Genomic DNA, 27705 nt, shown 5'->3' with positions numbered 1-27705 from the left:
GCTGCTAGATATTATTTATTACTTTATTAATTTCAACTTTTTATTTTTCTCCTAAAATAATGATTGTCCGAGCTTCGTTTATGTTTTAAATTGATCATGGGAGTAAGGGGACGCCAATATTTTTATTACAGTGCTAGCATTACACCTATAAAAGTACTTTCCCATATAAAGTAGGCCTGGGAGGTATATATAGTAACCATTGAAAGGTATAGTTCAAGGTCCAAACTCAGAAACTTTCAAAGACACGTAAAAGTCTGGTCCTTTTCCACCTCTTGAATCTCATTTAAATATCTCATCCTGTAGATAAAATGATGTTTGTGCCGATGGTGCAATACCAGCCTGCCTTCAGCAAGAAGGGCCCCAAAATTTTGCACTCAGCAATTGACACTATCTTGGCCCAGCTTTCTATGTGCTTAAATATACATACCAGTGTATTTGTGCAAAATTAGGTGCATGGCGGTGGACCCATATGTTTACTCTGGAACTACAACCGTTAGAGTGGTGAGTTTCTTTTTAAGTAAACATTCCAATGGAAACCTCCAATATAGCTATAATTACTTATAACAAGTATCTATCATTCATAAAACATACTAACAAGTGTACAGACATAGGGACTCATTAGAGTTGGACGTCAATTTTTTTGGGGCATTTCCGTATTGTGAATGTGCACCAAAAGTGTGTATGCATACGTCCATATACAGATTTTTTGGGGTATCATTGACTTGCGTCCTTTTACACCTGGAATGGTGATAGACAGGGCAGGGGAGAGCTGGAAAATTTTAGCCCAGGGGCAAGACTCGACTCAGCAGGTGGCCCAGTGACCCAGCCCAAGGTAGCCCACGATGGGGCCTGCCCAGGGGACAGATGTTCCCCTGCCCTTGGCTGGGCCAGAGTGGGCTGAGTACAATGACAGTGTGTTTAGGGGTTACACAATTAGGCGCGGATCGGCAGGTACGCCTTTTAGGAGATATCTCTTTTGGATACAGGACGGCTGGTGCATCAATACACAATGCTGATACTTACTGTCAGCTGTACCATCTCGCTACTTCTGATTGGCTGATTGCATATTGACACTTCCAACTTAAATCATTAGTGCTGCGGCTATATTATACCAATTTAAGGCCGTATTTTCGCATTACTTAATTGACATTTCTAATTGGACCACTGCAGGACAGGAGATTGACATTTGTTTTTAAAAGGTGAAAACAAGAGATGTGGTAGTGTTCAGAATTTACAACTAGCGTACTGTCGAGCCACATTGCTATGTGTGACATTTGTATTCACACTTGTTACGCCTGACGACCGTGCTACTGTTTTTGAGCTGGGCATATGAAATATCCAACTCAACAAATACACGTAAGTGTGCTTTTCTTACGTACGCTCAGAGCAAAAAAAAAAGGCCCATAGTATATCCAAACCTGGTCCTAGTAACGTCTATCAGCAGCATAAACAGATTCTGTCAGATTTTCAATAAGTTTGGACCATATTCAAAGAAGTCAACATTATCATCATCTATTTATTTATATAGCGCCACTAATTCCTCTGCGCTGTGCAGAGAACTCACTCACATCGGTCCCTGCCACATTGGAGCTTACAGTCTAAATTCCCTAACATACACATTCACAGACCAAGAGAGACTAAGGTCAATTTGATAGCAGCCAATTAACCTACCAGTATGTTTTTGGAGTGTGGGAGGACACCAGAGCACCCGGAGGAAACCCACGCAAACACGTGGAGAACATACAAACTCCACACAGAAAACACCATAGTTGGGAATCGAACTCATGATCCCAGTGCTGTGAGGGAGAAGTGCTAACCACTAAGCCACCGTGCTGACCATCGATTCTTTATTAGGAAACCAGTCACAACACCAGTTTTAACATTTTAATTAAACTCTTATTTTAAAACAATACCTTCTTACTACCCATATTCTGTAATTTAGACGTTCCTCCCATCTGCTTAGCCAGCTTACAATCTTTTTAATAGGAACACTGACATATTCTTAAGCTTGATTAGCTTATAGAGACGCAGTATACCTTTTCACTTGCCACAAAAACCTGCTTAATCTATTGGAATGTATTCTCTGTATTGCAGTGTATTAGTTTTCATGAGTACATCCTGTTACTTGGCCTTGAGGTTACATTCCTGTCACTACATATTCTGGTTTTCATTCCTACTGTTATTGATTGTTTTCCATGTGGGTTTCCTCTGGGCTATTTACCTCCCATGGTCCTGAATAGATTGTTATACTAATTGACGTTCTAAAGAAACTGACACCTGTGTGTCTGTTGTTTGGAATTGGATTGTAAGTTTCACTGGTTCAGGGACTAATGTGAAAAAATAAATATCCTTTGATTGTAAGGAACTCTGTAATATGTTGTTAAACTAATAAAAAGCATCTTTTGCCTACTCTCCCAGAATGTCCGGGAGACTCCTGAATTTCGAAGAAAACTCCTGGGGATATGTTTAGCAAATTGCGGGTTTGAAAAAGTGAAGATGTTGCCTATAGCAGCCAATCAGATTCCAGGGCCTGATTCATTAAGGATCTTAAATGAAGAGGATTCTTATTTCAGTCTCCTGGACAAAACCATGTTACATTGCAAGGGGTGCAAATGAGTATTCTGTTTTTGCACATAAGTTAAATACTGCCTGTTTTTTCATGTAGCACACAAATACTTGATAGCTTATTTGTACACTGAAATTTAAAGTTGATATGTGTGTGTTACATGAAAAAACAGTCAGTATTTAACTTATGTTAAATACTGACTAACTTATTCTTATACTGAATAACTTATTCTTGCCTAAGTTCCTTAATGAATCAGGCCCTATGTCAGAAGACTTTGTGCCAAATGAATGCTGATTTTAATTACTTTTGTTTCAATAACCATGGCATGCACACTCTGGCTTGATTCATCTCTGGGCGTAAGTCCCTTTGTGTGCCGTATGTTGGGTGAAATAGCTCTGTGCATTTTCAGAAATGGACTTGAATGCAAATGGCACATATGACTGCCTACAACTTGCAGGGCAGAATGGGGGTGGGAAGGATTGGACGAATGCAGGCAGCATACAGTAACAGTGTACAGAGGGTGTGCCAATGTAGATATGGCTGATTCAAGGTCTGGGTTACTCTTAGCCGTATCATTTACACCAGCTATGGGCAGGTATAAAGGCTGAATGATAGTTATACACGTGCATGCCACTAGATAGCAAAGAAAATGTGTATGAAAGGAAATTTACTATTTAAATACATTGGGCCTGAGTCATTAAGGAGAACAAAGCATAAGAAAGGAGTAACTTTGCACCTGGGCAAAACCATGTTGTATTGGAGGGGGAGGTAGATTTAAAATGTGGGTCAGATTTATAGTTGGGGTAGGGCATGTCCTAGATCAACTTTACATTTCAGTGTAAAAATAAAGCTGTCATGTATTTGTGTGCTACATGAAAGAATAATCAGTCTTTAACTTTTGTGCAAAATAATAAACTAATTTTCACCCCTTGTATTGTAACCAGCGAATATTTACTCCTTTCTTTGCCTTACTTTCCTTAATGACTCAGACCCATTGTATTTATAGTATGCATTAAGAATTTCGTGATTTATGTTTTTTCTGTAAGCAAAAAAAATCTTTCAAAACACTCACATTTATTAATGATTATAGTATCATGAGTTGGTAATTTCTTTTAGAATTTTTTTTTTTGCATGCTCATATGCATGTGCGTATCCTCTCGCTAGTTCTGTCTGTTGACATATGACATATGACAAGTACTGTGTAGGCAGCGCGTGCTTATACTCAGATTCACGTGGAAACGTATCTTGAGATCCGCTTCGATTAGATTAAGGGCGCAAGTAGGCCCAAGTTCCATGTCTGTTTTGAAAATGTAACTTGTGTTGCGTTTTCAACAGTCATTTTTTTACAAAAGTAGTTAGGAGCCATTAACATGGATTTTGGTGCAATGGTTTGCAGCGTGGGGGCAGTTTGTAGACATATTGGCTCCTAGGGCACTGATTGCTCGCTTTGGCTGGCAGCACGCTGAAGGTGGGTAGGTCATCAGGAGAGCTTTCAGATGTGCCAAATGTCCAAAGTCTGCCACATTGCATGAACATCGTCAGTACAACAAGTGATTCCCATTTAGTAAGGAGCCAATAAAACCTGCACTGTTAATACGGTAATCATGTGCATAATTACCGTTACTACAGTAATAGCGTGCATTATTACCGTTACTACAGTAATAGGGTGCATTATTACCGTTACTACAGTAATAGCGTGCATTATTACCGTTACTGCAGTAATAGGGTGCATTATTACCGTTACTACAGTAATAGCGTGCATTATTACCGTTACTACAGTAATAGAGTGCATTATTACCGTTACTACAGTAATAGCGTGCATTATTACCGTTACTACAGTAATAGCGTGCATTATTACCGTTACTGCAGTAATAGGGTGCATTATTACCGTTACTACAGTAATAGCGTGCATTATTACCGTTACTACAGTAATAGCGTGCATTATTACCGTTACTACAGTAATAGCGTGCATTATTACCGTTACTACAGTAATAGGGTGCATTATTACCGTTACTGCAGTAATAGGGTGCATTATTACCGTTACTACAGTAATAGAGTGCATTATTACCGTTACTACAGTAATAGCGTGCATTATTACCGTTACTACAGTAATAGCGTGCATTATTACCGTTACTACAGTAATAGGGTGCATTATTACCGTTACTGCAGTAATAGGGTGCATTATTACCGTTACTACAGTAATAGCGTGCATTATTACCGTTACTACAGTAATAGTGCACATTATTACCGTTAGTTACCTATTGTATGGAAACTACATACTTGTCTACTTTTTGACCTCCCTTCTTTCGCTGGGGTGAAAGTTCTGATTGCATATCCCTAAAACATCCATATGTTGATCTCTAACCTCTACCACCTGTACTCCATGGATCAAGCGAATGTAGAATTGAACAAGTCCTCTGATATCTGCACAGAAATAAAAAGTTAGTTGTTAGTTTTAAATGACATTTTAGCACATATTTTTTACAGTCAATTAGGGGTCATTAGCGAAAAGGGAACACCAGCACAATGAAACGCCAGATTGAGAATATGAGAACCTGATATTTAAGTGGACTATAAGGGGGGCTTTATGTACCTGGCAGTTTGTCAGGTGTGAAAGATGGCTGATTTTTAGCAGCTGCTTCTAAGTTGCCAGGTCACAATTTGCATGGGATGTCTTTTATATCCGTAGGCATTATACATCCATCCCTCACAGATGGATCACTGTGTAAATAAAAGATTAAATCAGAAATGCCTGTCACATAAAGGAAGCAAATCCCCTTCTTCTATTCACTTCCCCAGTCCATTTAATATGTAAATGAACGTTAAACAAGTAGTAAAATATCAGCACTATGGTAATGGTGATTTAATTAGGGGAGTGGGCTAAATATATACAGGTAGGCTGTATTTGAGATATATTTGAACAGCCATGTAACGGAAAAATGTATAATGAATACAGATATATATGCAATATAACTTACAAATTAATATTACAAAAAGTAAGGACAAAATAGTAAGTTTCTTTAAATTTGACCTTTTGACCTTCAAAAACTATTTGTTGATATTTTTCTTTTTAATAGGTTTAGTGATTACAGGTGTTTCCCAGCTTCATGTGACTTATATGTAGAGATGCTCAGGCTCGGTTCCCCGAGAACCGAACACACCCGAACTTAGCAGATCCGGCTCGGTACTTTCGCACGCCCTCAGATTTGAAAACGAGGCAAAACGTCATTGTTACATTGTCGGATCTTGCGAGTTTTGGATTCTATAAGAACCACCCTCCACAGCGATATAGCGCCATTTCACAGAGAGACACAGAAGGGGTAGCACAGTTATTGGCAGTCTCTAGAGCAGTTGGGCAGCGTCATAGGTAGAAAAGAAAGAGGAGGGGTAACAGTGCTCATCAAAGTCTCCAGTGACATTCAGGAGAGCTCCATTGTTAATTGTCATTGCTGAAATATAATTAATAGGTCTGACAGGCTTGGTCTTCTAAATCTGCAGTCACATAATGTACTGTGTTATATAGGTAACACACAAAGAGGAGAGCTCCATTGCTAATTGTCATTGCTGAAAAAGAAATAATAGGGCTGGCAGTCTTGGTCTAAATCAGCAGCCACATTGTACGGTGTTGTATAACTAGCACACAAAGAGAAGAGCTCCATTGCTTCATTGCTAATTTTCATTGCTGAAATAGAAATACTAAGGCTGGCAGGCTTGGTCTTCTGAATTTGCAGTCAAATTGTACGGTGTTATATAGGTTACACACAAAGAGGAGAATTCCATTGCTCCATTGCTAATTGTCATTGCTGAAATAGAAATACTAAGGCTGGCAGGCTTGGTTTCCTGAATTTGCAGTCAAATTGTACGGTGTTATATAGGTAACACACAAAGAGGAGAGCTCCATTGCTAATTGTCATTGCTGAAATAGAAATAATAGGGCTGATAGTATTGATCTAAATCTGCAGTTACATTTTACTGTACCATAGCTCACTCAGAAACAGGAGAGGTGGCAGGGTTCAGTGCTAAACAGAAATTGTAATAATAGGGCTGTCAGTTTCCTTAAAAGACTCCAGTGACATTCTACTGTGCCATAGCTCATACAGAAACAGGAGGGATAGCATTGTTCTTGCCATTCTCCAGTATCAGTCATGATGATACTAATCCCTCTACCTCATGTGCTAAAGCCTATGTTCAAGTGCATAGTGGTTTTAAGTCAGGGAAACAAAAATGTAAATAAAAAGATTGTACCTTCTGTAAAGAAAAAAACACCTCTCTAATAAAGGTGAAAGTTTACTGTAGAAAAGCTTAAAATTGCCAACATGCCATTCTACCCAAAATATTACCAAGCATACCAGCATCAGCTAGCTCCCTTCTCTCAGCTAGATCTCAGCACCTGCAATCTACACTGTCATCATATTCACCCTCATCATCCTCAAACAATACTAGTTCATCCCCACTGGAATCCACCATCACAGAAGTCTGTGTACTTTGATGTAATTGCCAGTAATGGCCTTCCTCATGGGAATTTGTAGTTCATTTTACGGAAGAGCTGTCATAATTTTTGGGCAATTCTTTTAGACCAGACCAAATGTCAAAATGTGGTGACTCATCTGCATCACCACTGGGTGTCTTGGGAAAGCTAAGTTTTTTCCTAGCAGCAATTTCCAGAGAAACTGGAGAAACTGAAGGAGTACATGTAATTCTGTCATGTACCACTTGAGCTGTCAGCTTGCTGACCAGGAGCTCATTGCATCTCTTGGGATCTGGGTCAGTTGAAAAGAAAGGAAAGACATAGCTCTTTAACCTAGGATCAAGCACAGTGTCACTCACCGGACGGTTAGTGCCTCTGGTCTGGTACGTAGCTCTCTCTCATTCCTGCCGGCGCCTGTCCTAAGCCGCGGCCGTCCGCCATCTTGACTGGATTGCGCATGTGCAGGACTCTTGAACTTAAAACCTTGCTTTTAATCCTATTGGTGAATCAATCACCACTCACTATTTAAGGCACCTGTGTCCTTAGTATCGTTGTCTGTTCTTGGTTCTCATTCCCTTGAGACTCCTAGGTGTTTCCTGTGTTCTGCTCGTGTGATCGGTTTTGCTGTGGACAAGTCCTCTTTGCTCATCCGTGGTAAACTTGCCTGCTACAGACTACCTCTACTCCGCTGCATGCCTTCACCTGGACAAGCCTTATCTGCTCTTCTGTGGTAAACGTACCCGCTATAGACTGCTTGCCATTCCGCTGCGTACCTGCACCTGGACAAGCCTGCTCTGCTCATCAGTAGTAACGTACCCGCCACAGACTATTTGCTATTCAGCTGCTTGCCTGCATTTGGACAAGTCTCCCTTGCTCATCAGTGGTATACTTGCCGCTACAGACTACCCGCTATTCCGCCATCTACCTGCACCTGGACAAGTCTTCCCATCACCGCAGTGGTACAACTTGCTATCCGCAGACCACTGACGCTCCCTCTACCTACCTGCACCTGGACAAGTCTTCCCATCACCGCAGTGGTACAACTTGCTATCCGCAGACCACTGACGCTCCCGCTTGTACCTGCACCTGGACAACTCTTCCCATCACAGCAGAGGTACAACTTGCTATCCGCAGACCACTGACTCTACCCGCTACCCACCTGCACTGGCACGAGTCTTCACTGCACATCAGTTGTTATACCTACCTCCGCATTATAGTTGCAAGTCGCTGACTCTCCTGCTGCATAGCTGCAAGTCGCTGACTCTCCATTGACATTCCTTATCCTAAGTTGTTGTACTGTTCCAACCATTCACCATACTGCCCAGAGGATCGCTGTGATAAACTCCGCCCCTCTGGTAAGCATATTCACACCTGGTGAATCCTGGGTAGAAACTCCTAGTGCCCGTGACACACAGTTGCCAAAATGTAATGATCCGATATCAAGATGTTGATAACGCTTGGATCCTGGCGAACCGAATAAAGTACTTAATCTACAAGACCAACATAATTAGCGGAATTGCTTTGTTTCATTTCCTCCTTCAATTTCTCTTGCTGCTTTTCAAAAAGTCTAATTGGGGGAATCACTTGACTCAAGCTAACAGTGCCTGCACTCTCTTCACAGGTGACTACTTCGAGTGGTTTCAGCACCTGCACAACACGGAAAGTATTCTCCACGGCGCTGGACTAAAGTAGATTCCCCCTAAATTCTATTCTTCTTGCAGCTGCTGCATTATCCTACATGCTGTTGCAGAACCCCGAAAATGACCCTAAATATTTCAGGACACAGACAGCATCTCCTGCATGTCATTGTCATTTTTTAATAAGTTCTGTACCACCAAGTTGATTGTGTGAGCAAAGCAGGAAATGTGATGGATTCCCCCCCCCCCCCCCCCGCTGTAATGCTCTAACAATATTGGTGACATTATCAGAAATCACATATCCTCAGGAGAGTCCAAGCAGGATAAGACATGTTCTCCCGTGCTGCTCCCCACTTATGGAATTCCCTACCACGCTCAATCAGACTTTCCCACAGCCTTCAAATCTTTAGATGCTCTTTTGAAAACCACGGATATGTAGACAAGCGGAACTGGGCTGACTAAAGATTATATGAATGTGACAGCTCACTGGGTTGGTGATTCGCCTTCACCAGCAGGGACAGCAGCAGCATGTAACCAAGAACGTTGCATTTTTCAGAGGCAGGCTACTCTGTGTATCATCTGCTTCACTAAGAGGCATATTATTATTAGTATTATTATTATTATTATTATTATTATTTTAGATATGTAAGGCATCACAGTGCTCCACAGCGCCGTACAGTAGGGAAGTCAAGGACATTCATAAAACAAGACATATACGTAAAACAAGAACAGACAAAATGAATGGAGACATGAAAACAAAGGGTATGGAGCACCCTGCTCATTAGAGAGCTTACATTCTAAAGGGAAGAGGGCACAGCTGAAATAAGATGAGCAAATGTGGCTCAGATTGGAGATTGGGACAGTTCTGAGGGTGCGTTACTGTGAATAGTGTTATCGAGGATAAGGTCACCTCTAAAAAGGAGATGCGTTTTCAAAGAGCATCTAAAGATTTGAAGGCTGTGGGAAAGTCTGATTGGGCATGGTAGGGAATTCCATAAGTGGGGAGCAGCACGGGAGAAGTCTTGTAGGTGGGAGTGAGAGGTGGTTACCAGAGACAAGGCGCAGGTCAGAAGTAGATCTAAGAGGGTGGGAGGGAGAGTATTTTGATATGAGATTTGAGATGTATACAGGGAAGTGTTGTTGAGGGTTTTGTAGGTAAGGGTGAGTAATTTGAATTTTATTCTGGAGGGCACAGGGAGCCAGTGTAGGGATTTGCAAAGTGGTGCAGCAGATGTGGAGCGGTGAGAGAGGAAGATCTGTCTTGCAGCAGCATTTAGGATGGATTGAAGTGTGTATATATGGGTGTCAGGAGGTTGCAATAGTGAAGACAGGAGATGATGAGAGAATGGATAAAAGTTTTGGTAGCAGGTTGAGTAAGAAAGGGGTGTATTCTGGCAATGTTTTTAAGGTAGAGTTGACAGAACGGGAAGAGAGTCTGGATGTGAGGAATAAAGCAGAGGGTGGACACCAAGGTAGCAGGCTTGGGAAACTGAGGAAATTGTGGTGTTATTGACAGTGAGGGAGATTTGAGGGCAGGTGGTGACTTTGGCAGGAGGGAAGATAATAAGATATGTTTTGGATATGTTGAGCGTTAGGTAGCGTTGGGACATCCATGTGGAGATAGCAGAAAGACAGTTGGTTACATGAGCTAGTACAGAAGGAGAGAGGTCTGGGGAAGAGATATAGATTTGGGTGTCATCAGCATAGAGGTGGTACTGGAGGCCGAATGAGCGAATTAGTGCCCCAAGATAAGAGGTGTACAATGAAAAAAGTAAAGTTCTTCTTTCCCTCCGCTTCACTGTTTGCAGCGTTCTTGCCATGGCAACAAGCCAAAAATCACAAGCTTTTCATTTATTTGTGGGCATTATTACAATAAATTGAAACAAGTGAACAGTTGTGAACGAAGTTGCTGAACGTACACTATACACAAAGCAGAACAATGGAATGAATGGCGATGATAGTATTTCCTGTTTGTGGATGTATGTTTGTGGGTGTTGTGTGCGCTCAGTTCAGCCCTTTATTTAAATTAATTTAGCATATTGCTACTGGGACGGCAGATATCTGTAATGTGTGTACGGAGTCACGGCTGTATATTTACTAAACTGCAATTTGAAAAAGTGGAGAACTTGCCTATAGCAACCAATCAGATTCTTGCTGTCGTTTTGTAGAATGTACTAAATAGGCAACATCTCCACTTTTTCGAAACCACAGTTTAGTAAATATACCCCACAATCTTTTGAGAAAATGGTTATGACAGTCTAAAATCACAGATAGGAAGGTAAATCGTTTAAAACTATATTGTGTACGCATGAATCGGTACCTAACTTAACAGTGATCTGTCTGTTAGCTGTCTGTTATCTTAAGAGTAATCCATAATTATTCTTTGTTATTCTCTGAGTTATGAGAATGTTTTGTTTCCAGTCCAGCAATCAGTAATTGTTGGATGTGCATAAAGATTCCTTCTGGGCATTCCGTGCAGAAAACAGCATTGGGTGTGCAGTATAGTAGAAGTCCGTTTGAGCGTACATGCCTAGATAGGCCCGGAGAGCTGGCTCAACGCTACTGCAAGTTAGACATGGTACACTGCAGGGCCCCTAGTGTGCCTTCACTGTAATCACATGTGTCATTGTCCTGAATAGATTTCATTATAGAAGTATAAGGTCAGAAGTAACCGGATTACCAATGATGTTAACATCTGCACTAACCTTAAAGGGATTGGCTGTCTACAGATTTTCTATGTTTAAAGCTCTTCAACAGCTGTATGGATCGTAGTCCTCAGATCAGACCATTGCACCAAGCCCTTACACACTCTATTGGTCTGTACACAGTGTACGCTCTCATGAGCATTGATGGACGCTGTGAACGCTGCACGCAGCATTCAGAGAATTTATCCATGTTAATGTGCCATCAGCTCAGTGCTTATACTGCCTGCTACATGCAGATAGAGCATATATGCATCAAATACAATACACATAACTTACAATAATTGCCTAGACTTCCAAATAATGTAGACGGTAGCAGAAAGTGTCTCCATAGCGAATAATTAGGCTGCAATCTAATGACTGTTGGGTTAGATTGTGAAATAGCTTACTCCACTGTGTAGAAAACTTTCTGTTACATTTTAACTTTAATTACAATTTTTTTTATCACATTTTGTTTGTTGAAATATATTAAGAGGGCGTCTAATTCACATTGTTATAAACATTCCAATGATCTGATTGGCTACTATCCCTGCTCATTTGAAAACAAGATACAAGCAGATGAACATAATATAAAGAAGGAAAGGGAATGAGGGCCTTATAATTAATGGCTTTAACTTGTTAATCATTATGTACAAAGTGCTGTATCCAATTGGTATTTTCTTTTTTTATATATATTTTAATAAACTATAGGTTTGAAGCCTTTGTTTAGTGCGCAAAATCTGGAAAGGCAAAACACAAATCATTATCACAAAACTGATTTAAAGGTTCTTTAGGAAAGAATAAGAAAATACATTAGTAATGCTGATAAATTTAGCAGGACATTTCTGGGTGATAATTAAATATTTCCATAACACGGGCAAGAGAAGCTCTCGATGCATTTAAATATCCCCCCTGATGCCAATTGTGGTGTTAAAAGGAAACCACTTAAACAAAGCACAAAATCATAACTAAAAATATTATCATTTGTTAGTTAATACATCTTCAGCTGTGTTTTAAATGGCAGACTGCCACATCAGTTTTAGTATTATTGCAACAATGTTGCAATGCTCTACAAAAAACTTAACCTTCAAAGCTGCAGAGAATCTGATAAGTTTATCTGTTTCTTTTCAACATACAGGACAACAAAAATGTAATTACGATTTTTGCAGTTAAACATTGCTCAATACAAATTTAAACTATACATTTTAAGTGGGTGGCTCGGATAATATAACCTCTGGAGTACACAGACATTTCTTTTTCTGTATATTGGGACAGAGTGTAAAAGAATCAGATACACTCTGCGCTGCATCAGCTAATGAGAAGAATGGCTACTTATCGATCGTCTTCGTGTGACCTCGACTCACTGACATCATGTTAATCGTGACCTTAACAACTCTATATGCTATAGGAATCTATAGCATTGATGTAGAAATAACGAGTCTTGACATATCTTTAACATTATGATTGATTGGAGAACATCTATACATCGCTCTATGTATGTGTGTGTGCATGTGACTATATAACATATATGTCAGTATGCTGCATATTGTTGTATACTATATAGCAAAAATTATATTGTAAAAAACAATCCTAAACTAAAAAGACAACTGCTACTTGGTACAAAAAAGCGGAAGTACAATCAGGGGTCAATATATTCAATTAAAAGCAGCTAGCTGGTCTTATGTGGGCAGCACGATGGCTAAGTGGTTAGCACTTCTGCCACACAGCACTGGGGTCATGAGTTCAATTCCCGACCATGGCCTCATATGTGAAGAGTTTGTATGTTCTCCCTGTGTTTGCGTGGGTTTCATCCGGGTGCTCCGGTTTCCTACCACACTCCAAAAACACACTGGTAGGTTAATTGGCTGCTTTTGAATTAACTCTAGTCTGTGTGTCTGTGTCTGTGTGTCTGTGTGTGTGTGTGTGTGTGTTAGGGAATTTAGGCCCCAATGGTGCAGAGACTGATGTGAGTGAGTTCTCTGTACAGTGCTGCGGAATTAGTGGCGCTATATAAATAAATGGTAATAATAATAATCATCATTATCATTACATATCTTTACACCACGCCTCCAGTCATCTCTAAAAGATATGTCTCCTAAAATACATATATGGGGATGTGTGCATGTCTCGTTAGGTCACCCGTTGGATAGCTGCACTTATGTGTACTCCAACTTACTGTACTCAACTTACACTTACCCGCCCCACCTCCACCTCTGCAGGTGTAAAGGGCCACAAGTCTAAAACAGGCACAAATCTAGATGCAGATACATGTTGCTAAGTATGAACAGTAGGCAAACTTATATGACGTATGTCCAACTGTGGCACGAATTACAAATTCTCCTCGATCACAGTGTAATGTGGACTAAACATCAACATGTTAACAATATATCAGGTTCTATTTTCAACGCAATGCACTTAGCACTCACTACAGTGTGGACAAGAATGAGAGTTTGCTATATGGAACAATAGTCCCTGTGTCTGCTCTATTTTGCTTCAGGTTTAAGGGCAGTTTGGCCACTGTAATATACTACAGTGAAATCAGCTTCCAGAGCTCATAAGTGAATGGAGCATTAGTGCACTCTATGTATCTAGGTACCATGGTACATGTTATGGTCAAACAATACATATTTAAAGTAGAGAGGAAAAAGATGTTAATGGACTGTAAGGGGGGAATTTAATTGGCCATGTTACTCATGAAAGTAACGCGGCCTCGCGCACTATTACCGTTAGCACGGTAATTTCAACACTGATTTTTGCTTGCAAGTCTGAGAGCCGCGAGCAGAAATCTGCGTTAAAATTACCGTAGTAACAGTAATAGTGCGCAGGCTGCGTTACTTTCTCGTGGCCAGTTGAATTCCCCCCCTAAGTGATACATTTGTGCCATGACAAATTGAAATACTTAGTGGTTCACTGTACAAAAGTGCAGGTAAACAAATCAAGTAAATAGTAACATATCAGATCATCATCATCAGCTATTTATATAGCGTCACTAATTCCGCAGTGCTGTACAGAGAGCTGCATTGGAGCTTACAGTCTAAATTCACTAACATACACACACACAGACAGAGAGAGTGACTAGGGTGAATTTAATAACACAGGGAGAACATACAAACTCCACACAGATAAGGCCATGGTCGGGAATCAAACTCATGACCCCAGTGCGGTGAGGCAGAAGTGCTAACCAGGGCCGCCATCAGGGGGGTACTGTTGTACCGGGCCCGGGCTCACCAAGGGGCCCGGTACAACAGCTCAGCACAGACTTACCTGGGGCCCGCCGCTGGTCTCCGCTATTCTGTCTTCAGCCTGGCTGTCACCATGACAGCCAGGCACCAGGATCCGATCTCAGGGGTGGAGGATTCATTCCCCCTGCGATCATGTGCTCTGCCTGTGACAGATCACATGATCGCAGGGGGAATGATTCCTCCACCCCTGCGATCGGATCCTGGTGCCTGGCTTTCACGGTGACAGCCAGGCTGAAGACAGAATAGCGGAGACCAGCGGCAGGCCCTCAGGTAAGTATGTGTTGCTCATGGGGGGGGCCCGCTCATGGGGGCGGGGCCCGGATGGCACGGGGGCCCGTACTGGGCCCGATTTTTTCTGAAGGCGGCCCTGGTGCTAACCACTGAGCCACCATGAATGCCCCAGCTTCATATTACAAAGACCTGTCTATCATATACACCCCAATGGCTAGCACATACACTGCATTGCTCATCATATATGGTCTACATAGCAACCTCTAAAGTACAGCCACCATTCGTTCATATTACTGTCCCATATCGGTCAGTATTACAATGCAGCCCAATGTCTGTCCGCTATTACTGTGCAGTTCACGCTTACATAGAGTGTATGACCATGCTGCAGCACAGCCTATAGGCAGCGCTATCCCCAGTATCTTATATATATCGAAGGATGTCATTGGGATAATAGTTGCGTAAGTAGATTAGATGGACTGTTTATAGTAAATATAACCCTGAAACGATGATCTATTTGAACAACTTTAGTAGAAGCTTCTGAAACTGATTTAGACACAAAACGGGCACCAATACATCTATCCAACAGCAGATTGACCCTAGAAATTGTATTCAAATTGTCAAAACTAAATGTTTCATAGCTAGAAAATAATCAGCAATTGGTTTGTATAAATGTAACTGTCTGCAAAAACTGAACCATAAATCGTTTTACCTTAAAAACATTTACATCTGAATGACTGAAGAGGGCAGGTTTAGTTTTAATGATTGTGTATCCACATTACAATATTACTGTTATATATAGTTTGCAGAAATTGTTTTCTAGTAATATTTACTCATAGTCCATTTAAACAACAATCCAACTTACCGCTGTACGGTTCAAGATGTTCTCAATCTCCTCCTTTTCCTCTTGGTAATAGTGCTGATATTGCTGCTGTATATTGGGTAAAGAAACCTAACCCCCCACCTCCCCCCCCCTCCCAAACCCACCAATTCTCAGCACTATTAATGATAAAATAAAATATTACTGTTAATTGGAGACTGTGACGACTGAGTTCTGTTTCTTTTGCCTATTTTGCAGAGAAATGATGAGGAAGCGGTCGTAGACAGGGGCGGAACGCGTTCTCTTCTCAAAACTCACTTTGAAAAAGAAGATTTGGAAGGTAAGCTCAATCTTTCTTTCACATCTTCTCAATGCTATAGATGGCACTAGGGGTTATTTTAGTGGCAAAGTGCAAATGTGCATTGACCTGTAGAAAACTATTATCAATTATCTTTGATCGTCCTAAGAAATTAAAGCACTTTTCTAATTGGGAAGAAGCAGAAGTGCAGCCTAGTGTAAATAAAGTTATGTATAATGTAAGTTAAAAAATGAGAAAAGTGGAGACTATCAATTATATAATAGAATACCAGCATAAAAGACTCAATGATAAGTTAAGTGAGATATCAGCATCATATAATATATAATGAGAAGTCAGTGTCTCCTCACGGAACTCTTGGAAGGGACGGCAACTGAGTAAACAGTCCAGATGAAACAATGCAACGGCCGGGCAGCACACTGTCCCTGCCTGTCACGGCTGGACGGACCTGCACATACTGTGCAGCCGTCTGCAGCCTAAGATGTTAGAAAGGGGCGGGCCTAAATCGCCCCCCCCCCCCCTAAATCGCCCTGGGTACTGTAGATTTCTAGATCTGCCCCTGTCCCTGTGTAATTGACAAGGGTGTTTAACTTGAGTAGAAGGCTTGCCACATAAATTGAGCAGATTTCTGATTGGCTGTGTCATCAAGACCTTAAAAAGAAAGAATTTTGGAGGTTGGAAATTGCAAATTTAGCAAATTTGAATTGCAAGACTTATATAGAAATATCTGGAGTTTACAGGGTTGCTTGAAAATATATGCTTCTGACATATATAAATCTGAGTATGCTAAATACCCAGGCCAATTCCTTTCATCAGTTGTGCTTAATTCTATGCAATATTTACTATTAAAAAAATCTTAATTATAGAATAGTGCTACAGCATAATGTAAACAGTGTTACATATTATTTACCCTAACTGACTGTAAAAAACTCTTACTTTGTGATGTAATGTCCCCACAACTAAAGATTCACTAAAATATCACCACATTACTTTCTGTATTTAATATAGTGAATAATATATCATGTACTGTAAATTATTGGATATTAGAAATCACAGATTAGAATTCTATTACATATAATATATTGGACATGAGACTGATGTGACTATTAACATAACGTGCCTTATGGTTCCACCACCATTCATAATTACTGAACCTGGGATAAACTTGTGTAAATGCATACACATTGTGTGTATATATATATATATATATATATATATATATATAATTTGAATTACCATATTAAAGTCCACATAAATGAATCAACATGTAACCCCATACTAGAAATAAACAACCAGAAGTATGCTGAGTTAATATAAACCCCATAACAATCATTTTTTGCAAATAGATATATTTGTATGAGATACCGTATACTGTGTTTATTATACAAGTATCCAGCAATTCAATACGTTGTTCATAAATAACAATCTTACTGCTGCTCTATTGTCCCATTCTAATGAGTCATTCTATAAGAAATGTTCGTTTTAAGGACTGGCATAAGGAGATAAATATTCTGATATACACACTTGTATGTAGAGACCAGATCCACTGTATAAGGCTGGGAACACACTATGCAAAATTTCTCCCGATGCGATATCCTTAACGATTTTACCAAAAAAAAAAAAAAGTCCCGATCAGCAGCCGATCCATGTGTACACACTATACACATTATACATGATTTACCTTCAGATCTGTGCTCTTCTTCTGTCATAACCATCTGCTGAAAAGATTGTGAGTGTGCACACTCTATAGAGATCTATGGATACTGCCGGTCATGAGTGTGTACACACTTCAGAATTGAAATGACATCGTTCCATTGTAGAACAAGATTTTTAGTCCCATTTAACAATCCAATGAAATGTTACGATGCGCTTTGGAACGATGATCGTTTATCGTTGTAGCATACACACTAATGCGATAGCAGGTCAAACAGTCATTTATCGTTTGATTGGCTCGATAATCGACTGAGTATCCTGTAGTGTGTACCCAGCCTAACAGTTCATGGGATGCAAAGGGGATCTGGTTCTGGTGCTGTGTGAATAGAGTGTGATAAGCAGACGTACAGTGCCACATCCACATCCCAGATCATGTCTCCCCGTTCCCTTGCAATTCTGTAGGTGAGAACCTGGTTCCTACTTGTGGCTTGGCACCATTCAATCTTCATCAGGATCAAGTATTTCAATCCCTGATAATTTATAAGTGATAAGCCTGCATGAAAAAGGTCTTGGGAAACAGTGAAACTGTGGGCCAAAGGTGGTCTTGTCTCCACTGAGCAGCTCAGCTCAGCCCTTAATTGGATGTATAAGTTTTACTATGACACCAGCACATGAGTTTGTTAAGATGCCTGCTGGAACAATGTCATCCTACATGCAGGAACTAGGTTCTCACCTCCAGGATTACAAGTGAGCTGGGAGATCCGATCTGGGAAGCTTAGTCATCACGGCTACATCTGTTCCACAGCACACGATAAACAGTTTGGCTACTCAGACTAGTACTGGTAGGTCATCACAACTTATTATATTGGTGGTTAATACATGTCATTTTTTCTAATGTGAAAAATTTGTTTTCCATATTCTTTTAAGTTGTATTTTGCTTCATTTAGTTGGTTGTTTGTAGTTAAGAAAAAGTCCCATCTCCTTATGTCACGTGACATTACTGTGTTTGAATTTTGTAGCTTGCATGGGAAACCGTTAAATATGCCATACAATCTAACCATTTAAAGCTGCTCTACCACCTGGTAATAGATGGTAGTGTAGAACCCCCAGTGACTGATGTTTTTTTCCTGGGGCTCCTCCGTTCCGCTCGGTCATTCCACTCCACTTAAAAGTGGTTAACAAAATTAATTTTAACCAATTGTGCAGAACTGGGGAGACCCTGCACTACCTTCGTTTGCTAAGTGGTAGTGTAAATTTAAGCTCAAACATGTTTGAACTGGCTCAAATGTTTTTAGCTTTGCCCAAATTTAGCTCAGATGTCTTAGTCTATGTATATAAATTTATTGTGGATTTTAGAACTTTAGAGACAGTTCAACTAAATAGTTCAAGAACCACTTTGAAACATCATCTCTAATGAGGAGCATTTCAACAGATGTATAGTGAAGGGATCATGCAAATTACCTTTAGCATTAATATGTTTCGATATCACAGTTCACAAATGAATAGGTATATTACTGTCACAGATTACATGTTATGAAATTATTCTGCATATACAGGTATAGATATAGTATTAACTAATATGTATTATATATACACTGCTGCTGGTGTCTCAGCTACGATGATTATCCAGGCTCACAGCCAGGAGAATTTTGATTATGAACGTCTGTGTGTAGGATGGTTGGCTGGAAGCTTATCGGACAATGGTGAATTGGCTTTTAAATCACATTTGGTTTTCATTGTTTAGCAGTAAGTTCAGATCTTTGTCTTTGTAATATAGTTTCAAGTCCGCTTTCTCTTTCCATATATATATTTTTGCCTAAATGTGCTGTGCAATTAGAGTAAATTACATGTGTGGTAAATTATCTCTGGCACTTACTGTCTGTATATACACTGAACAAAGAATTTGTCAAACCCTATTCAAATGGCCTATTCTCCAGAATGACTTTCAGTGACAGGTACAATCAGCTGGAAATGTCATATGCAGATGTAGTCTTGTTATTAAGTAAGTCTCAGAATGTGCGATTAAAAGAACTTTGAGCAATGTTAACAGATTTTTTTCAGATTAAATATTTTTTTCTTTGATACTTTTCTTTCTCCTTATCATCTGACATATAGGGGGATTCAATTAGGAACTCCGCTCCGCCATCAACGAGATGTCTGACTGTGCACATTACCGCTGATTTTCCTGCGCATGTCTATTGGGTGCGAGGAAAAATGAGCGGAGATACATAGATGTGGAGTGCTGTCGCAGACCATTCTGGAGGCACTCTACAGCGCATGGCACCAAATTGTATATCCCCCCCATAGAGATGAGTGAACCTCTGCCATATTGATACATGGGTTTCCTCCGAGTGCTCTGGTTTCCTCCCATACTCCAAAAACATACTGGCAGGTTAATTGGCTGCTATCAAATTGACCCTAGTCTCTCTCTGTGTGTATATTAATAAAGATGCTCAGGCTCGGATTTCTGAAAACGGAACCCACCCAAACTTAGGGGATCAGAGCAGGCTCGCAAGCCGGCACGGTACCTTTGCGCTTCCTCGGATCTGAATCAAGGCAAAACGTCATTGTTGTGTTGTCGGATCACGCAGGTTTTGCATTCCATAAGTACCTCCCTCCCGAGGAGATCCAGGACCATTGCTCACACAGAAACAGGGTGTTTTTGTCACTCTCCAGTCTCCAGTGACATTGCTCAGTGCCATTTCTCACACAAAAACAGGGGTAGCAGTGTTCTTGTCACTCTCCAGTCTTCAATGACATTGCTCAGAGCCATTGCTCACACAAAAACAGGGGTAGCAGTGTTCTTGTCACTCTCCAGTCTCCAGTGCCATTGCTCAGTGCCATTGCTCACACAGAAACAGGGGTAGCAGTGTTCTTGTCACTTTCCAGTCTCCAGTGCCATTGCTCATACAGAAACAGGAGAGGTAGCAGTGTTCTTGTTACTTGACAAACATTGACTGGAAAGGACTGGAAATTAATGTTATTTAGATTAGTAATAATGTAGGAACAAAAAAGAGCCAAATTATGTGATTTTAGCAAAAAAATAAGGATTTTATAAAAATAAAAAAGGATTCCAAAACCAAAACATTCGAGGGTGGTTTTGCCAAAACCAAGACCAAAACCAAAACATGAAGTTAATTCAGATCCAAAACCAAAACCAAAACACAGGGGTCAGTAAACATCTCTATATATTAGGAAATTTAGATTGTAAGCTCCAGTGTGGTAGGAACTGATGTGAGTGAATATTCTCTGTACAGCGCTGCAGAATTAGTGGCGCTATATAAATAGCTGCTGCTGATGATAAATCTGCCCCTTAAAGTTGTTGACCACTTTTAGGTAACCCACCTCTCTTTATAACTGGTAGCAAGTAGGACAATGGGACAGTAAGTGAAAGCAAAATCTGTTCTTTTAAACACACGTGATCTGGCAGTATCCAGCCATGGGTAAGTGTATACCCCTTAGGGTGCATTTATCCTGTTTTTTGGAATGTTTCAACTGTTGTAGGACTTGGATAGAAGCTCTGCCATCTCTTATCTTCATACACTTGTTTGTGGTGCCAGCAGCACAGTATATCACAGCTGCACAGACTGAGATTATGCCACGTATTTCTCATCACATCAGACCTAGTTACTCTTTGAGAACGTGAAACAATAAATTATAATCTGACTTCTATTTCCTAGAACTGAAGCATTGTTATAATTTATTTAGATAAAAAGTGCTGTCTGGCTCCCAGCTTCAGATAACAGCGGGGTCCCAGGGGACGAACCACTTACTTATTTCCTACATGCCTAGCAGGACATATAGAGGGGGAGTATCCAAAGTGCCCAACACACTTCAAGATTCACCATTAGGGATCGTCGGTGCTTCTAATCTGTGTATTTAAATTTGTTCATATTTTTTATTTCATGTTCATCTCAGATTAGTGCATGGTCATTTCCTGCATTAATATTTAACTCCAAAATATATCCATGTGTTGTTTTTTTGTGCTAGGTGCTTATAAGCAGCAAAAGACTAAGTGGTCACGACACATCGTTGATGATCCATATACATTATTCTATTATTAGCACTCACATTACATGATGGAATTAGGATAATGAACAGTTATTTCTGTTTTATCATCACTGGCTGAACTCTTGGATTTTTAGAGGGGTCATCATTGCAAAAAAAAAAATTTAAGCTGACCAGATTTTGCATTTATAGGGAAACTAGGACATTTGCTGACAGATGGTCGTGGTTTTCAAGCTATTTATTTTCCGTCCATGTTGCAGTGAAGAATTATAGGTCTTGGTGTATAGTTTTCTTCATTAAACCAGCATAGGACTTTTTTCTTCAATTACATAATTATGCAAGTTAACCATATAATGTAAGTATACAGGATATTTTACTTAAGGTGTCCTCTTCCTAACAGAGAAAGAAAAACAACTAATACTTAGGGTATCAACGGTACATTTAAAAAAGAAAAGTTACTTTTGGGTGGAGTCCTCCAAGTTATAATAAAATGCTAAGTTCTACTTATGTTTTTTGCGGTGAACTTGTGATCCAGTACGTCAACAGCACAAAAGCGCACCTTACACACAGCCGAGAGTAATGCAGTGTTGGAATGGTGGAGCATTTGGGAGGCAGACCAAATACGAAGATCAGGGTATAACATACTTGCCATCTCTCCCGGAATGTCCGGGAGACTCCCGCATTTTGCGAGAGTCTACCGGACTCCCGGGTGAGTGTGGCAATATCCCGAATTCTGCCCACTTCACTAGGAAGTGAAGTGGGCAGAATTAGATCCCAAACGCCGTGATTCCTGGTGAATTGCGTAATTTTTGGCCCCACCCCCTGTGACATCATGATGCAAACACGCCATTTCACAGCGGGCGGTGGGGCCAAAAATTATGCGATTTTGGGTGCCCCACCCCCCTCACGCCCACCTCCACTGGCAGCTTCCCGGAAGAGAGCTGAAGAAAGTTGGTAAGTATGGGGTATAACAGGTAATTTGATATCTAGGGCAGCAAGGTGGCTTAGTGGTTAGCACTTCTGCCTCACAGCACTGGGGTCACTGGGGTCATGAGTTCAATTCCCAACCATAGCCTTATCTGTGTGGAGTTTGTATGTTCTTTCCGTGTTTGCATGGGTTTCCTCCGGGTGCTCTGGTTTCCTCCCACTATCCAAAAATATGCTTGTAGGTTAATTGACTGCTGATAATGATGACTGATATGGCATAGTTTATTGTTATATAAATTCCCAGGCACTGAAGTTAATGTAATAGACAATATAAAGGTATGGATTGTGTAGTATTGTATATGGCTAAGAGCCAGGGTTTAATACAGCAGTTAAAACCACAATGGTAAATTGAAATGAATTTCGTGTGAAAAATGTATACATGGCATCCGTGTTACAGAATGGATTAGACAGACATATCTGCAAAATTGTAGTAGAAAACAAAATTAGTAATAAATACTCAGTAATCAGTATCATCATTCATTCATTCATTTATTCAAGACCGCTCACTCCGGCGCCTCTGCGCATGCGCATCGGTCTTTGCATCATCTACGGACGTGAACCCACATCTGTAAAGTGGAGAGGGACGACCGGCTGGGACCTTACTCCTCCCCACTCTGATAAAGGAATAGGGACAGCGGCTCTCTCACACTTGGAGCCCGACCACCGGATCAGGACCATCGAAGGCACTCCTTCCGGATGTAGGTTAGTCTCCCCAGTTGTTTTCAGAGCAACTTTCTATCAAGGCTGTTTAACCATGTGTATGAACTCACTAACTTTTTGACCACGCATCTCGGTACCATTCATTGATTTTTTCTACAAGAGTGTCTCATCGTTATGTTCACTACTTGCTATCCTTTGGATTACATTTACTTTCACATGCCCGCCTGGTCACTTGGTCATTTTGAGCATTTATCCTAGGATTCAGTTGGACTCTGTTGACACGGTGTTACCACACCGACTATTTGATGATTATTGAGCATTTATCACTAATTTTGTTTTCTACTACAATTTTGCAGATATGTCTGTCTAATCCATTCTGTAACACGGATGCCATGTATACATTTTTCACACGAAATGCATTTCAATTTACCATTGTGGTTTTAACTGCTGTATTAAACCCTGGCTCTTAGCCATATACAATACTACACAATCCATACCTTTATATTGTCTATTACATTAACTTCAGCACCTGGGAATTTATCTACCAATAGACTGCCATCAGGGGGAACTGGGACAAGCCACCTCCACATCCCACTGGCTGCATCTACATATAGGCTAAAGTAGCGCGGACCCCACCTTTTTGTATTTGTGATATGGCATAGTGTTTGTATTAATAACTACATGTATGCATGCCACTAGATAGCATAGAACATGTGTATGTAAGACTACAAACATGCATTGTGTATGTACAGTGTGCATTAAAAAACACAGAATACACTTTGGCTGTACAGTCGGTGGGTTTACATAGAATACACAGTTGGTCAGGCTATGCAGACTTTAGGTGTAACCAGCTTTGTGTGTGTTGCTTTATGTGTGTCCAAAGAGAATTTACTTTGGCTTTTTAGTTAGTTTAGGTGCGTATATGCAGATTTTCCACTGGTTGTTTAGTTGATGGGTCTACACAGAATTTTCGCTGGCTGTACAGTTTGTGGGTCTATGGAGAATTTACTTTGGCTGTAATGAGCTATGTGTATGTTGCTTTAGGTGTGGTTCTAAAACACAAAACCAGCATGGTGCAAATGCAAGATTGTTAGATGGAGCGAAATAATGTTTATGTAGGATTTGAGTGAAGAATAGCTGAAAAAGTCAGTATTAAAATGTAAGGTGAGGTGGCATATAAGTGTAACCAAGAAAAATTGCACAGACAACATGCCCCTGCTTAATTTAGGTTTAGCTTACATGTACTTTTGGAAATTAAGAGGTGCCTACAGCAAAATCACTAGAGGATGTAAATGGAAACTATATAAGGGTCATTTAAAGGCTACAATAAAGGTGATCCACACAAAATTTTAAGAGTTGAGTTAATCTTTCAAATTTTTCCAATGAGAAGTATGAAGCTTAAAAGACTTGTGACTGCTTTCCAAATTGTAGGAGATATGGACACTTAAACTTTCTTCCATTTATAAAGTTTATTTTACACTAACCGATATGGCACTAAATTGTCCTTTTTTATGGCTCTGTCATGAGATGGTGTCCTAGGAAGCGCTGTCTTTGTTCTTAAATGTTTGGAAGATCTTAGCTGAACGCCAGGCTCTAAACTATGATTTTATTAGTCCAAACATTTCAACAAAGCAGAGAATAATTATTTCCTGCTGACCCCCCCATCTTCCCCTTATCCTCAATCCATTACTCTCCCCTTCCATTTCCTTCTCCCGGTTAGTTAGGGATAATCATCAGGTGCTCTCTGAAAAAGAGCAGAAGCAACATGCCTGTACCATCTAGAATGTAGACCTAGCTTTCTTGTTTTTTCTGCAGTAATAAGAGCTTAACACTCCAAAAACATACTTAATTAACCCTAGTCTGCCTGTCTGTCTGTGTGCATGTTAGAGAATTTAGATTGTAAGCTGCAATGGGGCAGGGATTGAAGTGAGTGAGTACTATATAAATAGCTGCTGCTGATGATGATGATCTGCATAAACAGCATATGGGCCTTGGTTACTCATCTTCTGCAAGGATTTGTACCTGCCCTATAGTAGATGCAAAAGATACACCTAACAGCAGGGCCGGTGCTAGGGTCCATGGCGCCCTAGGCAAAATCGTCGCCCTCTCCCCCCCCCCCCCCCGGGAAAAATCGGCGCCCTCCTCCCTCCTCCCCCCTCACCCTGTCTTTTCTTACCTTGTCTCACCACCGCCGCCTCTCTGCTCCATCTCCTCCCCTCCACTCACTGACACTAGTGAGTGGAGGGGAGGAGATGGAGCAGAGAGGCGGCGGTGGTGAGCAATAGCCTCTTCCCCCCCTCCCCATGCATCTGAATGCTGTGCGGCGGCCGTGACAGGTATGGTCAGCGGTCGCCGCACAGTTTTAAAATTAATTTCCAGTTCTGTGGTGCCCTCCAGAGCCCGGCGCCCTAGGCAAGTGCCTAAACTTGCCTAATGGGAGCGCCAGGTCTGCCTAACAGGTGTATGTTTCTGCAGGTCTACATTAGCCGTATTTGCGTAAAAACGCCTTTACTGTACTTGCCCAACCTTAGAACGCCCTTCCCTTCTGCATAGAAGCATACGCGAGCTCCCACTTTCTGGGCATGCGCAGAACGATTTCATACAAGATACTCCACACAAACTGGCATATGTCCCAGTGTGCATCAGTCTAGAGTGAACAATCGCTGGGGGAAAGACTGTGTCACTATTGCTAATTGTTTGAGTGGGTGGAATTGTGTTGTAGTTTAAGCTGGGTTCAAGAAAGGAGACACATTCTCTCATATGCCCCTGAACTGGAGATACGGGACAACAACCCAGATGACTTTAAGAATTTTCTTCGTATGAATGATGCCACTTTTCAGGAACTGCTCCATCTAGTAACCCCTCTCATCCAGAGGGAGAACACCCATTTAAAGAGATCCATACCACCAGAGCAAAGACTGGTGGCTACGCTAAGATTTTTAGCAACAGGGAGGACACTGGCAGATCTGAAATACAAAACACAAGTCTGTGATGTGCAGATACCGCACCACGTGGGACTAGTACAGGCATCACAAATTTACATACACACACTCCCAGGTAGAGGAAGTATTGGGGGATTGTCGTGGATCGGTCGGAAACTTATACACACTACACAACAGAAAGGAGATTGGAACGAAAATATTGAACGGTACGAAAAACCAAATGAGGCGACATTCGTCCATTTGGGCAGACTTTCGACCATCGTGTCACTACACACACTGACCCGACTTTCAAATTAGTGGTCGTATGTCGGCTGGTTGAGTCGATTATTGGACAAAAACCCTGTAGTGTGTACCCAGCTTTAGCTTTAAATCCAGAACTCAATATTTGTCAATGATAATTACTCTATTAATCAACAGGTAAACAGAATTGATCATTTTATCATCTACTTGCATGGTGTCAGTGGATATTAGCCTGTCGCTGGTCACACTTAAAGACCACTTGCTCAAATTGAAAAATATTCAGCCTTCCCCAAACCTCTTCTCTGAGCAGATTGTGCAATCTGTGGATGGAAGTTTCCTAATTACATATGAAATTAAACCAGATGGTATTAACAATAATTGCCCCTTTTTACATAAAACAGTTTCCAATTATCATTGTTTTTCAAGAGCACCTGCTAGTACCAGTATGTACGGAGTCTTGGAACACTGGTTAACTTGTGGGATGTTTGTGCTTCATTAAACAAATCCGTTTTTAATTAACTGCATTATAAAATCCACTTAAATCTCTATCATGTCCTTTTCTTTAACTCGGCACACGTTGTTTTCTGTGCCATCAGCCTTGTTTTGCTAACTGCTCTCTGTAACTCAGAATGCTTATTTTTCTAGGTTGTAGGCCAAAGACATATTTAAACTAAATGTGGCCCTTAGTTAGGTTGTAGTGTTAATTGACGGGGGCCCTTAGTATGCATTAAATAGTCACAGCCTCAATTTTGATTGTAATCAGATTGTTTGGATAAGTAATATTGTATTAATAATGAGAAATATGTTAAATAATACCAGCTTTGCCCTGTAGGTGGCAAGGGTATGGATAGTACATGGTCACATTTAGGTGTGCTTGATGTAGATAGAACACAGAACTGAGTTGGTTGAATTGGCTTTACTCAAGACTATCGCATGTCATCATCGTGTATTTGCACCCCCTGTAGGTTTATATGCATGTTTTTGCAGGTCTGCTAAGCCCCATTTAGTGCACTTTCACCCGTTATGCAGGGGAGGACTGGCAAACTTTAGCCCAGGGCACAAGACTCGACTCAACAGCCTATTAGAAACATTTTAAAGGAATAAAAATGCAGGTGTCCCAGTGACCCAGCCCAAAGTAGCCCACTATGGGACTGGCCAGGGGAGGCAGATGCCCCCCAGCCCACCCTGCCCCTGCCGTTACTCCTATCCAGTTGTAAGGAGGAGCAAGTGTCAGACGGTCGCAAGAAAGTTCAACTC

The 27705-nt window shown here is 40.8% G+C and overlaps 1 protein-coding gene across 5 annotated transcripts in view; it reads left to right on the top strand.

Annotated features, from left to right (window-relative positions):
• The window catches only part of SLC4A10 (solute carrier family 4 member 10), a 174354-nt gene that overhangs the window by 57022 nt on the left and 89627 nt on the right, over positions 1–27705 (top strand). For all 5 annotated transcript variants that reach the window (XM_075180760.1, XM_075180759.1, XM_075180763.1 and 2 more), the window contains exon 2: positions 15901–15982. In XM_075180760.1, the coding sequence (XP_075036861.1) occupies positions 15901–15982 (82 nt within the window). The remainder of the gene's footprint in view (positions 1–15900; positions 15983–27705) is intronic.

This window comes from Mixophyes fleayi, chromosome 7 (assembly GCF_038048845.1).
Source record: "Mixophyes fleayi isolate aMixFle1 chromosome 7, aMixFle1.hap1, whole genome shotgun sequence".
NCBI lineage: Eukaryota > Metazoa > Chordata > Amphibia > Anura > Limnodynastidae > Mixophyes > Mixophyes fleayi.
This window is presented reverse-complemented; position numbering and strand designations above follow the sequence as displayed.